Raw genomic sequence first — 17,496 nt, forward strand, 5'->3', positions numbered from 1 at the left:
TGGATTCTGGGGCTGGGGATGTGGCTCAAGCAGTAGCGCGCTCGCCTGGCATGCGTGGGGCCCGGGTTCGATCCTCAGCACCACATACCAACAAAGATGTTGTGTCCGCCGAGAACTAAAAAATAAATATTAAAAAAATTCTCTCTCTCTCTCTCTCTCTCTCTCCTCTCTCACTCTCTCTTTAAAAAAAAAAAAAAAAACAATGTCTGGATTCTTGGTTTTTATGTGTTTTACAGCTTTATTTTCTTTAGTCTCAATAAACCCTATTCAAGAGGAAAAGAAACTAACATGTTTTGAAAATTTAAAATATAGTAGGTTCTATAGAAACTATTTTACCTCCTCAGTCTTTATTTTAAAATCCTGTAATAGTCTATTGTCCTGTTTTATACGGAAACTCTGAATTTATGTAATTTGCTTTAATTTGCACAATCAGTTTCTAAACCCACTTTATCAATCTCAGAACCTCAATGGTTTTTTCTACTGTATTTTTTCTTCTCTTTGTCAGCAGTTAAACTCAAGTTGTCAGCATTAAACTCAAGAATTTGATGTGTAAAAATAACCACTTTTTCCTTTCTCTCTCATCTTTGTGTTGAAACTTGACAGTAAAATGATGGAATAAGCCCAATAAGGCCATGGGCATTTTTCTCCAACTGACAGCTAACAGCTTATATGCTTCTGTGGGACTTTTGAAGTATCTTTGCTATTCTTTTGAAGTAGCATCTGAAAGTTTTTTCATTAAATATTTGCTATCCCCTTGACTGTCATGGATACTTACGGGCTCATAAGTACTTCTTATTTGATTCTGAAATAAGCACAAGTGGGTAATAAGTAGGGAAGTCGAGTTTTTGTAGAATAATAAAGTAGTGGCAAACTATATAAACTAATAACAGAAGCTAAGAAAAATTAAAAGGCAAAGGCAAAGACTATCATGAACTGTCTTGTGCTGGACACGACATTCATGATACATGAGTTTTATCATTCTTTTTTCTGTTGACTTAGAATCAAGTTTTAGGAATTTCGAGGCCAGATATTTAAAAGAATTTGTGCACTTTCTCTACTAGAATGTGGTGGTCTTTCTAGCATGTATATAAGCATGTATAGCAGCATTCATGAGAAGATAATTATGTCCAACTCACTTAAGCCACGATGAAAACTATAGTGATTGATAAATATGGGGGGGGGTGTGCACTCACACACAGGCACGTGTATATGTATGTGTGTGTATATATATATAAAAAAATATACATATATATATATATATATATATATATATATATATATATATATGAACTAAATTAGGGATTGTTAGACCTGGTAAGTCCCTTTGAGTTTTGTAAACTTAGAAAAATTACAATACTTCTTTGCCTTTATTTTCCCTATATGTAAAGTGAAGGAGTAGAACTTGTGAAATTCCTGCCATTGATTTTAAAATGTCTAGTAAATATTGTAGTTCACTGAACATTATCCTTTTTTCTCCATAAGGGTGTCTTACTACTACAGGCATTAACAAGAAGCAATGGAGCAATTCAGAAAATTGTTGCTTTTGAAAATGCTTTCGAGAGGCTACTGGACATTATTACAGAGGAGGGGAACAGTGATGGAGGTATAGTATGAAGAGATTATTTGAAGAGATTCCTTTAGTACTCACTAAATTCTTAATTTCTAGGGAATACAGTTTGAGAAATGGGAGCTCATTCTTGATCCTCTTTTATTCTGACATACTGAATGAGTATAGATTTCTTTTTCTTTATCCTGTTAGGCTTCTATGATCTATCTTGGTATTTTTCATGATTTCTGGGAAGTCTTAGCTCCATCTCTTCAGATAATGCTGGGCCACATTTTCCCTGTCTTTCTGAAAGTATAGGTGAAGGTGCAGGTCCTTTTACAGATCTGTTGACAGGAGGTTGAGTTCAAGGCAGACTCTTGATGAGAGCAATGGAGAACATGGTTGAGATTTAATTGAGAAGGTTAGAAATCATTTTTTGAAGGATAGGAGAGCTAGTTGACTACAGTAATTAGTAAGACTCACAGTAGTGGATACAGCCCCATCAGGGTTGTTCACCAGGATTTTATGGTGGTGTACATGCTTGATTATATGCTCTTCCTCCCAGCAGTATTCAGCTGCCTAGATGCAGATGTAGAAAAAAGTCAAGGGCTTAGTTCTTTTCCAGGAAGGTTTTATGAAGACAGTGAAACAGAATTTAGCATATTACCTATGAAGTGGAAGAAATGAGGATCTATATAATCTAAGCTGGATAAGGAAGAAAGACAGAATGGGGTTTCCAAAAAGAAAGGAAGATGTCTGGTTGATAAGTTGAAAGTTTTAGGGGAGCCCTAAAATAGATAAACTGAGAATATTCGAACCAGAAAGATAGGAGGTTTTAGTAAGAGAGTAAGAAATGTCATTGAAGGTGAAGCCACAAAAGAGGCAACATTAGTTGGTTATTTTTTACTATAAAGCTATCAAGAATGATAGTACAACTAAGAAAAAGAAAACTTTGAGCAACATGCCAGTGGTATTTTCAATGAACAAAGAGTAGTGACCAGAAATTTGTTAATAACTACAGTGAGGGGTGGTAAGCCAACAATAATAGCAAAAAAGGAAAGATGGTATAGTCAGGTATTCTGAACCTTAAATGAACAGGATTTTTTTTGTAAAAGGGTAGAGGAACTATGATCTCTAAAAAGTATACTGGATTGGGAGGATCAGAGATTTGGCATCCCAACTCTTAGGTGCATACAATTGAGCATGAATTGCCTTTTACTTAAGAATATTATAGGGTAAAGCAGATTTGTAAAAGAAAATTACTACAAGAAGTAATTGAGGGTACAGCTGTATTTGATATTATTGAGACCATAAAAGTTTTTGAAAGAAATTAAATGTGGTAAAGGGAATGCAATGATAAAAAATGGTAGAGTATAGATGACCCAACAAATATGTTTTTGGAAATTATTGAAGAAAATGGTATTTTAAGGCAAAGTAGAATTAGCTAGTTGTCATGGTTACTAAGACAAGTTCCAGAGGCTCTTGTAACTAACAGTGGCCATCAAGGCTCTAGTATTTACTACATGTACACCTGAAGAAAGGACTGCCCTTTGTAGTGAGGGTTTTGACATACTTTTTTCCTCCAGAGCCATCAGATTGTCCTAAATGCAGACTTTATTTAATGGAGATGTGTGGTCCTATATAAGAGGTAGATAGAGTGATTCCTCCTTATAAGGTGAGGATCCAGTAATATGAAGTAAGGTAGCCACTACTCTAGACAGATTGGGAGTGGTTAAATCGGAGATTCTTAAGAAGTACTTAAAATATTGTGTGGCTATGTTGACATAGCAAATAAAACATATTGTTGGTCCTTTGAAAAAAAAAAAAGTACTTAAAATATATACCTTAGGGGCTGGGGCTGTGGCTCAAGCGGTAGCGCGCCCGTCTGGCATGCGTGTGGCCCGGGTTCGATCCTCAGCACCACATACAAACAAAGATGTTGTGTCCGCCGATAAATGAAAAATAAATATTAAAAAAAAATTTTAAAAAAATATATACCTTAAACACTTTATGTTAAATGTAATAAGATAAAAAAATATAAAATATATATAAATATATGTTATATATAAAAAAATATATTTATGTATTAATCTTAGGACTAGGATTTTTTTCTGAATATGAGTCTGCTAATTAGTTTTCATCGTCTACATCACACCTATATTTGTATTTGTTTTTTTTTTAAAGTGGAATACAGAATTTTTCCATTTTTACAGTTTTTTTCCTTGTCTTTCAGAATCATTATCTATACTTAACCAAGGAGATGTTTTTAATGACTTCCTTTCATTGAGCTTTGCCAAAGACTTAAATTTAGTTTTCATAAAAATACCTGTTTTCACATTTATATTTTGGCAGTTTACATAATATTTAATTAATAACCAGTGTAAATATCATTGTAAATTCATGAACAAAAAACAATTAACTCTTAGGTAAAATGCCAAAAGCATGATTCTTGAATGAAAAAAATTGACTAATGGGATTTTATTAAAATTGAAAATTTGTGCTCTGCAAAAGACACTGTTGACAGAATGGAAAGAAAGCCCATGAACTGGGATGCATATCCAAAATATACCAAGAATTTAAAAAACTTAACAATAAGAAAACAAGACAGTGTAAAAATGGGTAAAAGATTTGAATGACTTCACACAAAAGAAGATGGCAAGTAAGCATGTCAATAGATACTCAACATCATACACATGAGGGAACTACAAATTAAAACCATAAGATCACTACACAAAATCCAAGACACTGACAACATCAAATGCTGGTGAGGATGTGGACAAATAGAAACTCATTGCTAGTAGGAATGCGAAATGGTACAAGCACTTTGAAAGATTATCAGTTTCTTAAAAAGCTAAACATAGCCAGGAGCAGTGGCACATACCTATAGTCCCAGCTACTTGAGAGAATGAGGCAGGAGGATGGCAAATTCCAGACCAGCCTGGGCAACTTAGTGAGACACTGTCACAAAATAAAATATAAAAAGACTGAAGTAGGAGAATTGAACATTCAAGGCCAGCCTCAATGATTTGGCAAGCCCAACTCAAAATAAATAAATAAGAAAGTCTAGGAGTATAACTCTGGTAAAGTAACCCTGGATTTAATCCCCATTACAAATATATAAATATACATATATTTTACACTATATAATATATAAGTGTTTATTATTTATATTTGTGTAAATATACTTGCATAATTAACATTTTTGGGTTATATAGTTATGTACCACACTAATACAAAATGTTAATAATAGGAGAAATTAGGGGCTGGGGATGTGGCTCAAGTGGTAGTGCGCTCGAGCGCCTGGCATGCATGCGGCCCGGTTTCGATCTTCAGCACCACATACATAGATGTTGTGTCTGCCGAAAACTAAAAAATAAATATTAAAATTCTCTCTCTCTCTCTGTAAAAACAATAATAATAGGAGAAATTAGAAAGTGGAGAACATATGGAAACTTCATTATCACTCAGTTTTTCTGTAAAACATTTTAAAAGTATGTTTTAAGAAGTAATTGATGTTGTAAATGTGGAGCTCAACTAGTAGGAGCAAAAGTGTGGGTATAAATAGAGGAATCTACCAGTTGTGAGCATCTGGCATCAGTCAGTATGCTTTACGGAGAAAATGGGAATGATTGGTTAATCTGGCATTTGGTAAAGTTGGGATCAGTTGGAAAGTTTTCACTGTGATGATAGGTGAAACTGTACTGTAGATGAAACTGTCCTGAGAGAGAGTAGTATGTTGTAAAGCAGAGAAGTGGGAAAAGGATCAAACAATGAAGGATGGAAACCATGAAAAACAGAAAGTCTGAGGAGTAACCAGAAAGCTATTGGGAAAACAGGTGAAAGTAGTGTTTTAGAAACCAAGAGAAAAGGTGGTTTTAAAGAAGAGACACAGAGACAGTAATGTCAAATGCTTCTTAGAGATTAAATAAGGTATGATTGATTAATTTAATAAATATTTAATAGTTACTATGTATATACCTGATGTCTTGTCTCTACCAACAATATAGAAGTAAGCACGGCATTCACAAATTTCTGTGTTTGTGAATTATAATCTAATGGAGAAGACAGACATGTATTAATGAGAACAAGCTACTGTAAGAGGATGTAACTGGTGATGCTAACCTGATCCTTGAGTCTTGGTGTTTAACCCTAGATTTGAATAAGAAGTATGAGTTAATATGGTAAGTGGATGGTTGGACATAGAAATCAAAACATTATTATGAGATTTGAGAAAGAGCACATGGATTGTGGCCTGTGGCCATCAAGAGAGAGGGTGTGTGCCTTCCCATACTGAGGAGATTCTAAGCATGGAGATTTACCTTTTTGAAAATGTTTGGAGATTGAACTTTCCTTCAGATGTTATCAGCCTTAACACTTCCATTTCACATTTTCTCCCCAGGTATAGTAGTTGAAGATTGTTTGATTCTGCTCCAAAACTTGTTAAAAAACAACAATTCCAATCAAAATTTTTTTAAAGAAGGCTCATATATTCAGCGCATGAAACCTTGGTTTGAAGTTGGAGATGAAAATTCTGGCTGGTCTGCACAGAAAGTGACCAATCTACATCTAATGCTACAGGTATATTGTCCTTAGACATAAATGTGATGGGAGGTTTTTAAGAGATTATTTCAAAGAAAAGGAGATTACTTGCATTTGGTAGATCCAAGGTATTCAGTTGGTTTCAGGTGGGCTTTAAAACTTTTTAATATGGAAAATTTGCAGTTATATTCAGAGCCAGAAATCCCTTCCCCTAATCCAACCATTATTCAACTTTGATAATTAACATCCCACATTTTTTTTTGTTCCTCTTTTGTTCTTCTCTTGCTCTGCTGCATTATTTTAAAGCAAATACAGACACAGTTTCCTGATAGGTTTTACATTAGGAAATAATAGGTTCAATTTTGTTTTTCTGAATTTTTAAAATATGCTTTCTTTAATTAGGGCTCTAATATAGTAAACTTTAATATTCAGAATATTAACTTCCTATACATCAATTCAATAAATATTTACTAAGAGCCAAGCACTGGATGCTAAGATGTGAATGATTATGTCCGCCTAAAGATTGATTATAAGTTAATTTTAAGATTAATAAAAATTAAATTGACAAATCACCTTGTCATTTTATTTAAGTTTCATGGTAAATGCTTAGGATGGATGTAAAAGTGAGGACAGTAGGATCCCAAATGATTTCTATAGTGAAGAAAGTTTTCAAGTTCTTAGATTTATTTACTTCTTTTTTGAATCCCCTTCTCCAAATCCTTAAATTTGTACCAGCCTCCTAATTTATGTTCTCCTCTAGTGATTCTTATGGGTCTTTGAATGTCTCTGAATTATGCCAGTATCTTGGAAGTTACACACCTCAAAATGAGATTGTACACTTCCTTGTAGTGAGAGTTTGAATATCAGTCCATGTCCTCAGAGTTGCCTGCGTAGCACTGATTGATAATCAGGGTGACTATACACCCCCGTTTACCAGGACAGGATTCTTTTTTGTAATTACTAATAATGCCCTCTTTCACTTCAAAAGTGTCCTAGTTTAGTTTAAAAATTATCTCATTACCCCATTTAGAATATGTCTAAAAACTGTTACAAAAGTGTTGTAACAGAAAAAATGGTCAAAAAGTCAATTACATTTATACTCCTGACTTCATCATTTCTGTCTTCACATGTCAGTATTACATGTGTCAAGAATTCATTATTTTTATGTTTTATAAAGAGGGTCACTTTATAGTCTTTGTTAAATACTGCTTTCTTAAGAAGAATATTCAAAGAAATTTTCATAATGTAAGCCAGGCACACATCTGAAATCTCAGCTACAAAGGAGGTGAAGGCAGGAGGATCACAAATTCAAGGGCAGCCTCAGCAACTCAGCAGGAGCTTGTCCTAAGGTGGTGTTGGAGGGGGTGGAATTAAAAAGGTCAGGGTAAGTAGCTTAATGGTAGAGTGCCACTAGGTATAATCCCCAGTACTGCAAAAATGAGATCAGAGTGAGTGAAGGGATCTGATGATATGTATGCAAAAACATTTCCAGACCAACAGTAAGAATTTAATTTCTCACTGTGGGAGGAGCCTGCTCCTGTTTTATGATTTTAATGCTATGTAAAGAATTATTTTGAAGAAAGTTTAATAAAGTACTGTTTTACCAAAATTTTTTGAATGAAGAGTGCATCATTAAATAGAAAAAATACATTATTCTAGTTATATAATGAGTTGGTTGTTTTTCTGGGGGTTTGTTTGTTTGATTGATTGTTTTCAAAAAGTGAATAAGCTAGGTCAGGTGCAGTGGTGTGCATCTTTAGTGCCAGTACTTGGGAGGCTAACATGAAGGATCACTTGAGCCCAGGGGTATAAGACTTGTCTGGGCAATGTAGTCTCAAAAAAAAAAAAAGTGTGAATAAGCTAACTGTGCCTACCCTACTACAACTTTCCTCTCTACCAGTGCAGACTGTAAACTTCTGAGCAGAGGAACTGAGATTACTTTATTTTAATAAGTTCTTCACCTCAAAGATTGAGTAGTTGATTCATTCATGACTTCACAGGCCACGCGTTATTTTGTTAGAGTATTCTTTCTAAGTAGCTTTATTTGGAGTTGCTTATGTTTCAAGCTGTTATACACAAAATCAAAATGCATAATTGTTCTCCTGTTTGGATATATACATCCTAATTGAAATTATTCAACATCAAAGTTATAATCATGATGATTTAATTCTAAGCCATTGAAAAACAAAATTGAGCTACTTTGGAACTTTATTTATTTTCTTTTTTAAGAGACTAAGTCTCACTTTGTTTTCTAGGGAGCTTTGAACTCTTGAAATGTAGGTATACTTGGGGGCTTTTATTCAGATAAAAATTTGGGAAAACACCTTTTGAAAAAAATTAGTTATTAATCCATATGTTAAATTAAAATCTGTCTTGACCAAATTTCTACAGTTTTTCCCTAGTCTTATTTTCAGAAATAATGGGAATCTGTTCCTTGTGACAATAATTTACATATTTGAATGTTATTAGGTCTTCTTTATCTTATTATCATCAAGTATTCCTTTTCAGCCATCCTCCTCTGCCATCTTGGAAGTTGATAATTACTTTTCTTTATTTGTATCATCAATAAAGATACTCAGCTGCTATTAGATACTAAAGAATTATTGTTAATTTTCTTAGGTGCAATAATGGCATGATTATGTTTTTGAAGAATCGCATTTTAAAAAATCTTTATTGACTGGAAATGCACTCAGAAATACTTAGGCAGGAAATAACATTGCCTGGTACTTGCTTTACTCAAAAAGAAGTAGTAATAGTAATAGTAATAATAAGGGTGGGAGAGAAATAAATAAAGGGGGAAAAACCCAGAAGCCTGATTAGAAAAGACCAAGGACAGGAATCACCACCACCTACAGTGTTTTGTTGTTGGTGGTGGTGATGGTGGTTTTTTGTTTTTTTAATCTATTAAACATCAATTTACTAAACAACCCTCTTTGAGAATGGTAATCCACATGTGGAAATTTCTAGATAATCAATTTGTTCATTACTGATTCAACGAGTAGTTGAAGTTTTTCCCAAGTTCTAGTGCTATCTGGTTACTTTTTTTTAATATATTTTTTAGTTATTAATGGACCTTTATTGTATTTATTATATGCGGTGCTGAGAATCGAACCCAGTGCTTCACACATGCAGTGGTATTTAGTAGTAAATACCACTCTAAGGATAAATCCTATCATGAAATTGCACTTAACATTTTAATCTCTTGTTCTAGTGTAGATTAGATCCATTCCCATTAGAGTTTTTTTAAATCAAAATTATTATATTTTACCAAAGCTTTTATGGTTAAAAAATTTTTATTACCATAAATTATTTTCTATAAATGAAAGTAAGACCCTAGCCCTTCTGGTTACCTTTTATTCTCTAGCTTTTCAAACCCACTTTTATTTTTTTATGTGTACCCCTTCCTCCTACAAAAATGTCACCTTTCTTAGTGAAATCATAATCTATATGATATTCACCATCTGTAGCAATACAATTGTTTTAGTTTACCCTTTTATGTCATTGATTAAGTTCATAACTTCTATGTGCAGAAGAATAATGTGTAACATTTGATTTTCATTTCGTTAACAAAATATTATAAATTTCCTATTTGGTCTCATTATACAAGATTTTATGTATGTATGTAACTGTAGTTTTATAATGCAGGATATATGTAAAATTATTTTGAAGATGTAACAATGCCAGAACAGTCATTTGGAGTGACTTTTATCATGTTTCTGAAATTTCATGTTCAGGTTTAGAATAATCATAGACTCATAGGAATTTAATTAGCATTAACAATTAACAAGGCCAACCCCTTGCCTTATGCACAAATCTTCTGCCATATCTCTAATTGTTAGTTTTAGCCTTTCTTTATATTTTCAGTTTAAGGGGTATCTGTTAAACCTCAGGCCCTTGTGTTTTCAGTCCTTCTCTATTATTAGGTAATTTACCTGTACTTTGATAAGGGGTCTGCAATCCTCTAACTTAATCATTTATTCATTACTGAATATGTATTATTACAAATATTGTGCTTATTTGGAATACAAAAATGACCAAGTCAGTTGCTACTCTCTGGGAGTTCACAGTCACCTGAAGGAGACAACCTTAAGCAAATAGCATAATATAATATGTACTGTTAACAGCACTGTTGCCATGGGAGCATGAAGGAAAGAGCACCTAGATCTGGCTGAGCAGGTGAGGGGATGCTTCATATAGATTCTCTTGTTCACATGGATCAGATTTGCGTCACGACTTTATAAATCTTTAAAAGACCAATTTTGTTTTCTCTTTCTTTTACAGCTTGTGCGGGTACTAGTATCTCCCACCAACCCTCCTGGTGCTACCAGTAGCTGTCAGAAAGCTATGTTCCAGTGTGGGTTACTGCAACAGCTTTGCACTATCTTAATGGCTACTGGAGTTCCTGCTGATATCCTGACTGAGGTAATTGAAACTAAGGCAGAAGCCACTCTGTGGAAGTTGAAATCATGAATCTTAGGAAGAATCAGATATTAGCTGAAGGAAAAATGGTTATTACTACTTTTTAGGTTTACCTGTCTTTATGTTGGATTCCTTACTATCTTACTAAATAATAATGATGTTCCAAAAGGTATACTCATTCCACAAGTTTTATAGCATGATTTATAAAGCTTAAAACTTTTTAACAGATCCATCCAGAATTGTTTTTAATTTTGTTGTACATACTCATTCCACAAGTTTTATAGCATGATTCATAAAGCTTAAAACTTTTTAACAGATCCATCCAGAATTGTTTTTAATTTTGTTGTACATACTCTGTACCTGTACCTGAGAACAAAGTGACTTAATTTTACTCAAAGAGTTGATTCATAGAATAGCAAATTATTTTTCCTTGACATAAATTCCTAGATTTCCCTGTACCTCTTCTTCACTTGAATTTTTTAGTCATCTAGATTCTATCTTTTTCTCTTACCTATTAGTTAATTGTCTTATTTTCCTGTTAAAAAAAAAAGTAAATGACAAAAAAAATTCTTTTAGCTCTTTCATATCTGAAAATTATATTCTTCTACCTTCAGAGTTATTCAATGTTTAAGTATGGAATTCAGAGTTAGAAATGATATTCAACTTCCAGAACATTGTTCTCATGTAACTTGTTAAGAAATCTGTAACTGTGGAGCAAGGTGGCACACGCCTGTAATAACAGCAGCTCAGGAGGCTGAGGCTGAGGCTGAGACAGGAGGATTGCAAGTTCAAAGCCAGCATCAGCAACATTGAAGTGCTAAGCAACTCAATGAGACCCTTTCTCTAAATAAAATACAAAAAAGGGCTGGAGATGTGGCTCGGTGATTGAGTGCCCCTGAGTTCAACCCTAGTACTCCCCTTCCCCCCCAAAAAGAAATCTCTAACTGTTCTGAGTTCTAAACCTTTTAATAACCTTTTTTTCTGTAGAAATTTTTGAGATATTTTCTTTATTTCTGATTTTTCTGAAATTTAGTGATGATATGCTGTATTAAGGACCTTCTTCTACTCCCTAATTATTTTTACCACTCATTGGGCTATTTTCAACTGAAGACACATGTCCTTTAGTTCTGAGGAAAATTTTTGGAATTCCTTGATAATTTCCTCTTTTTTCTGTTTATCTTCTACAACAGATTAGACTTTCTGGACCTATTTGTCTTTTTTTAAAAATTACTTTTAATCAAATGTATGAAATATGATATGTCAAGAGCTATGTAATGTTTTGAACAACTAATAAAAAATTCTAAAAAAAATTACTTTTATTCGACAAAAATAGCATATGTCATGTATAACATGTTATTTTGAAAAAGAGTTTTGTCCTTTTATTCCATTTTCTCAGAGGTTTTTTCCAACGTCATCCTTAAATTGAGTTTTTAATTGGTTATATTTTGTTTTTTAGTTTTTCCTCTGTTGCACTACTGGAAACTAAACTCAGGGCCTCACACATGCTAGGCAAGTGCTCTAACACTGCACTACATCCCCAGCCCTATTTATTTTGAGACAAGGTCCAAGTTGCGCAGGCTGGCCTCAAACTTTTTAAATGTGTTCTCTGATTTTATTTTAGAGCATTTTCTCTAGTTTTATAGAAATAGATCTCTTTTCTCAACTTAGGGGCTTTTTTTGCAATTTTAAGTGTTTTGTTTTTTTATGAGAACCCTACATTTACTGTTTTAAAATTTTATGTTGAAAATGTTACAAGATTATAATGTTATAACTGATATCTGGGGTGTCTGATTTTTGGAGTTTAAAAACAAAAAGCAGCATGTAATATTATCATTTTTTGAAAACAGGTTTTTTTCCTTGATTTTTTTTTATATAGTATTTTTTTCTCTTCTTCACAGACCATAAATACTGTATCAGAAGTTATTCGAGGCTGCCAAGTAAACCAAGACTACTTTGCTTCTGTAAACGCACCTTCAAACCCACCAAGGTAGAAAATGGGAAATGACTGAGATTCCTTTGAGGAAATAAAAGCTTACTATATCTCATTATACATCTTACTCCGTTGTAAAAAATTGAATTCTATGTTTTAAAACTAGAAATTATCTGACAAGTAAATATACTGGTATTGAGCATAGTGGCACATACCTATAACACAGTTGATCAGGAAGCTGAGGCAGAAGAATCATAATTTTGATTCAGTTTCTGCAACTTAGCAAGACCTGTTCTCAATATAAAAAAAGATTGGGGATATAGCTCAGTAGTAGAACACACCCAGATTCAGTCCCTAATACTGCCAAGAAAAAAGGTAAATATATTGGTATTTTAAGAGTGAGAGGTCTTTTTCTATAGTCCCAGCTACTTGGGAAACTTCCAAGGCAAGAGAATCACAAGTTCAAGACCAGCCTCAGCAACATAGCAGAACCCTGTCTCAAAATAAAAAAATTTAAAAGGGCTGGGCATGAAGCTCAGTGGTAAAGCACCCCTGGGTTTAATCTATAGTACAAAAAAAATGAGTGTGTGGTCTTTGGAACTTAAATATTTGGGCTCATGTATAATCACCCTTGCACTTTACAGGTATATGCCATAAGCAAACAAATTATTATTCTCCACTGCAGTTTCCTTTTCTGCAAAATGGAGATGGAAATACTTAACTTGCTGGTGTTCTAGTTATAGTTTTTTATTCAAGAAAAATGACTGGTTTTTCATTTGTGTGCTTGGGTCATAATGCTTCATTTTCTTTTTTTCTTTTTAAATGCAACAGACCAGCAATTGTAGTACTTCTCATGTCCATGGTTAACGAAAGGCAGCCATTTGTGTTGCGCTGTGCTGTTCTCTATTGTTTCCAGTGTTTCTTATATAAAAACCAAAAAGGACAAGGAGAAATTGTGTCAACGCTTCTACCTTCCACTATTGATGGTAAATAATTTAGTTATAATTTCTATTTCTAAAAGCAAATATAATTGTCTTTCAAGCTTTTATAATTGAATTTTCATTTGTGCTTGAGCCTAAAATACTTATTTTTTTATATGCTTAAAAAATAAATTGAATTCTTAAGCCTAAATTAGTTAAATGTAGAGAACAGTGTTTATGAAGTCAGACTAGAGTTTACATTATAGAGTTTCCTATTCTCTTGCTTTTTTAAGTTATGAGAGGATAATACTATCTTTATGTGAGAATAATACTTACCCATTAGAAATATTGAGAGGCCAGGTACATGGCATACACTTGTAATCCCAGCTGCTCAAGAGGCTGAGGAGGGAGGATTGACAAATTCAAGGCCAGCCTTAGCAACTTAGTGAGGCTCTAAGCAACTTGAGTGAGATCATGTCTAAAAAGCATAAAATGGGCTGAGGATATAACTCAGTGGTACACCACCACTGGGTTCAGTCCTTAGTACAGGAAGGAAGGATGGAAGGTTGGGTGAGAGAATTAATGCAATTTTCTATGTAAAGCACATATCCCAATATCTGGCATAATAGATGCTAATAAACAGAAACTATTGTTAGTAGTAAATACCACTCTAAGGATACATCCTACCATGAAATTGCACTTGACATTTTAATCTCTTGTTCTAGTATAGATTAGATCCATTCCCTCTTTATGGGTTCTTTAAATATTTCAATTTATCTGGGGTGAATTCTTTTAATATTTACCTTTGTTAACTTTAAGAGTAATTTGGCATAGGCTATTGGAAACATAAGTAAATCTCATTTTAATTACATAAACTATAGAGTTTTTTTAAATCAAAATTGAGTATTATATTTTACCAAAAGCTTTTATGGTTAAAAAATTTTTATTACCATAAATTATTTTCTATAAATGAAAGTTAGACCCTGGACTTAATAGAATAAAGAATGTGGCATTTCTTTAGAATTTATTTTAGAAATATTGTTTTCAGTTAAAGTAATAATTTTATGAACTATTGCCATTATCAATTGGTTGCCTAAGGTGTTCTGATATTTCTTTGTTATGCTACTTTTCCTCCAAGATACCTTTCTCTCATTATTCATTTTGTTGGCTTTTTTTTGTTGTTGTTGTTACTGGGGATTCAACCCAGGGGTACTTTATCCCTGAGCCACATTTCCAGCCCTTTTTATTTTTTCATTTTGACACAGGGTCTTGTTAAGTTGCTTAGGCCCTTGCATAGTTGCTGAGGCTGGTCTCAAACTTGCAGTCCTCCTGCCTCAGCCTCACGATTCACAGGGATTACAGTGGTGTGTCACCACGCCCAGAAAAGCAGGCTTTTCTTGTTTTGAAAATGTGAATGAATACTTCTGGTTAACAATGTAGCATTTAGTAGAGTTTCATACTTTTTTGTGTGTGTTTGTGTGTGTGTATATAAAATAATTTAAAATTTTTGTTGTAAATTTTGGTTTATTTCCACACATAATAATAATATATTATTATTTCCACAAATAATCTATTATTTTTATCTGCCTGCCATCTTTGTAGCAACAGGGAATTCAGTCTCAGCTGGACAGTTATTATGTGGAGGTTTGTTTTCTACTGATTCACTTTCAAACTGGTGTGCTGCTGTGGCTCTTGCCCATGCTTTACAAGAAAATGCTACTCAGAAAGAACAGTTGCTCAGGGTTCAACTTGCTACGAGTATTGGCAACCCTCCTGTTTCCTTACTGCAACAGTGCACCAACATCCTTTCACAGGTAAAACATTGTAAGTTTGAGCTGTATGTTTTGATGCCAGTGATAAAACAATTTAAGGATGTCCTTAGAAGATGCACATGAAAAATAAAGTACTTTCCTACTTTTTATTTCATTGTAGCCAGAAGCAGTTTTGTGGAGAGGAAGCAATAAATATTTTTATATGACTAGTTTTACCAAATAGTTAGATAAGATCTGTTTCATGGTGAAAGTACAGTTTTGGGCAGAAAGGTGTTTTTTTGGCTTTTGTTTTCTTTTTGAAGTATTTACAGTGTTCTTGAATGTCATTTTCTCTTTCTGCTCAGTATCTGAATTCAGATCAGATATGAGAGAAGAATAAAGCAGTTCATAGCTATGTTCTGTCCCCTTTCTTTTCCCAAAGCAGTTGATCATACAGAAGTAAAACCCAATGCATTCACAGTTATTTAGTATACCCCTTCTGTGTTTGTGGGTTCTAAAGATCTTCACGTCCCCAACACATAATTATCCTAGTAAGATGTAGAAAAACAAACATATTTGCATTCCTTTAGATTCTTAATGAGAATAACAAGCTTTGTTGAAATATGGATGGTAGGACATTTAAAAATATCATTTACTTAATAATTTGTCCACATGTACTAGCCTTGCTTTTCAATAGTTCAAGTTCATGCTTTAGCAGAACTGTAGTCATTAACATTCAGAGTCACTCATGGAAAGTTAAAATGTGAATCAGTCTCTGTCCACTTTCTCTAGGAGTAGAATTAACCTCCCCATTCTCCTGTGATAATGTGCTGTATTCTTCCTTAGTTTTTCATTTTGCCACACATTGAATTTTTCCTTTTTTTGAGCTTTTTGAATTTTATTTATTTGTGTATTTATTTATTTATTGGTGATAGAGATTGAACCACTCTTGCATACTGAGCCCACACTCTGCCACTGAGCTTCACTCCTAGGCCATAACCCTTGTCTTGACCTTTTAAAGAAACATGAATGTTATCTATTGAAGTTAGAAGTGAAAGCTTAAAAATTAACTTGTAGAAAAAAAAGTGTCAATGTTTACATTGGTTTACTTCAACGTACTACTTATTACTTATCTCTTAGCGATTTAAAAAAAAAACACCAAAATTTTCATATCTTTACTTAATTAATACTTGACATTTTTATGTTTGTTGAAACAGCTTTCTTAAGCTGAACAGTAATCTGATTGTTATTATCCACAAACATGTTTCCATATTATAATTATAATAAATGTATAATGAGAAATCCTAAAGATTTCTCAAGTGTCTTCCTCACTCTAAGTAATCACAGTGCTATAAAATCAACCTTTATCCTTTAAACATGTATCATCTTTCTACAAGAAAAGATTATAACTGTCCTGTTCCAAATTACTGGCTTGAATTTACAGAGACCAAAAAAGTAGTTGAGGGCTTTTTCTAGATTTATATTTTTTCAAAGTAGTAATATTTATGAGTAATTTTTAATGTATAATTTGCAGGGTGATAAGATCGACAGACGGGTATGTATCATGATTAAGCTTAGGCATTGTCCTCTTACAGCAAGGCTTTTCCTTTGTCTTGGGTTTTGCTGATTGGTTTTTTTAACTGCTTGTTTGAAGTTATATTCTACTCACACTTTTATGTGTCAGCAAGTTTATCTCTGTCACAAGTGGCTTTCCAATTTTCTCCATGGGATATTGTAGTGGTGTTACTAAGAACTATGGGAATGAGAATCTAATGCTGTGTCCTGGTGCTTCCTCTGGTGATGCTTGCACTTTCTGGAATTCCCTTGGTTTTGGTTTTTTTGTGTTTTCCCCACAAGCTTGCTTCTTTATTTCCCCTGAAACTGTTTCAAAGGAAGCATAATTTATGGTTAAGCATTTTGTCTTAATCAGTGTATGTTTGACTTTTCTGTTACTTAGATTATTTAAAATATGCAGCAGTAAAATTTTTATAAATTGAATGACTTTAAATTAAATACTATGGATTGTTCTGGACATAATCCATATGCTACAACTACCATTGGGCGTTAGTTTTTGATGTGTTGGGGGAGAGTGTTATTTGTGTTTGGTTTGATTTTCTTTTGATGGCAAAAAATAAATGTACCTTACTTAATATCCATGTTTAGGCATATTTCAGTTATACAATGTGGATAGTAATGATGAATGTTAAGAAGTGTATCTTTCTGCATAAGCATGATTTAACATGTAGTTATAATAACTCTTTCTGTCTCATTCGCTCACATATACACATATTTGGCCCATTTCTTCTACCTGCAGTTTTGGTTTTTGTTTGTTTGGTGGTGCTAGTGCTCAAATCCAAGGGCCTCGTGCATGCTAAGCAAGCATACTACCAC

The 17,496-nt window shown here is 33.4% G+C and overlaps 1 protein-coding gene across 4 annotated transcripts in view; it reads left to right on the plus strand.

The window, feature by feature from the left end:
• The window catches only part of USO1 (USO1 vesicle transport factor), a 67,002-nt gene that overhangs the window by 32,857 nt on the left and 16,649 nt on the right, over positions 1 to 17,496 (plus strand). For 3 of the 4 annotated variants that reach the window (XM_081303240.1, XM_081303241.1, XM_081303243.1), the window contains exons 8-13: positions 1,483 to 1,603; positions 5,946 to 6,124; positions 10,367 to 10,507; positions 12,403 to 12,491; positions 13,266 to 13,420; positions 14,957 to 15,168. In XM_081303240.1, coding sequence (XP_081159366.1) covers positions 1,483 to 1,603; positions 5,946 to 6,124; positions 10,367 to 10,507; positions 12,403 to 12,491; positions 13,266 to 13,420; positions 14,957 to 15,168 — 897 coding nt within the window. Of the gene's footprint in view, positions 1 to 1,482; positions 1,604 to 5,945; positions 6,125 to 10,366; positions 10,508 to 12,402; positions 12,492 to 13,265; positions 13,421 to 14,956; positions 15,169 to 16,639; positions 16,661 to 17,496 lie in introns of all 4 variants that reach the window. The other variant, XM_081303242.1, reaches the window with a different exon arrangement.

Source organism: Spermophilus citellus, assembly GCF_964194105.1.
Source record: "Spermophilus citellus genome assembly, chromosome: 8".
Classification (NCBI taxonomy): domain Eukaryota; kingdom Metazoa; phylum Chordata; class Mammalia; order Rodentia; family Sciuridae; genus Spermophilus; species Spermophilus citellus.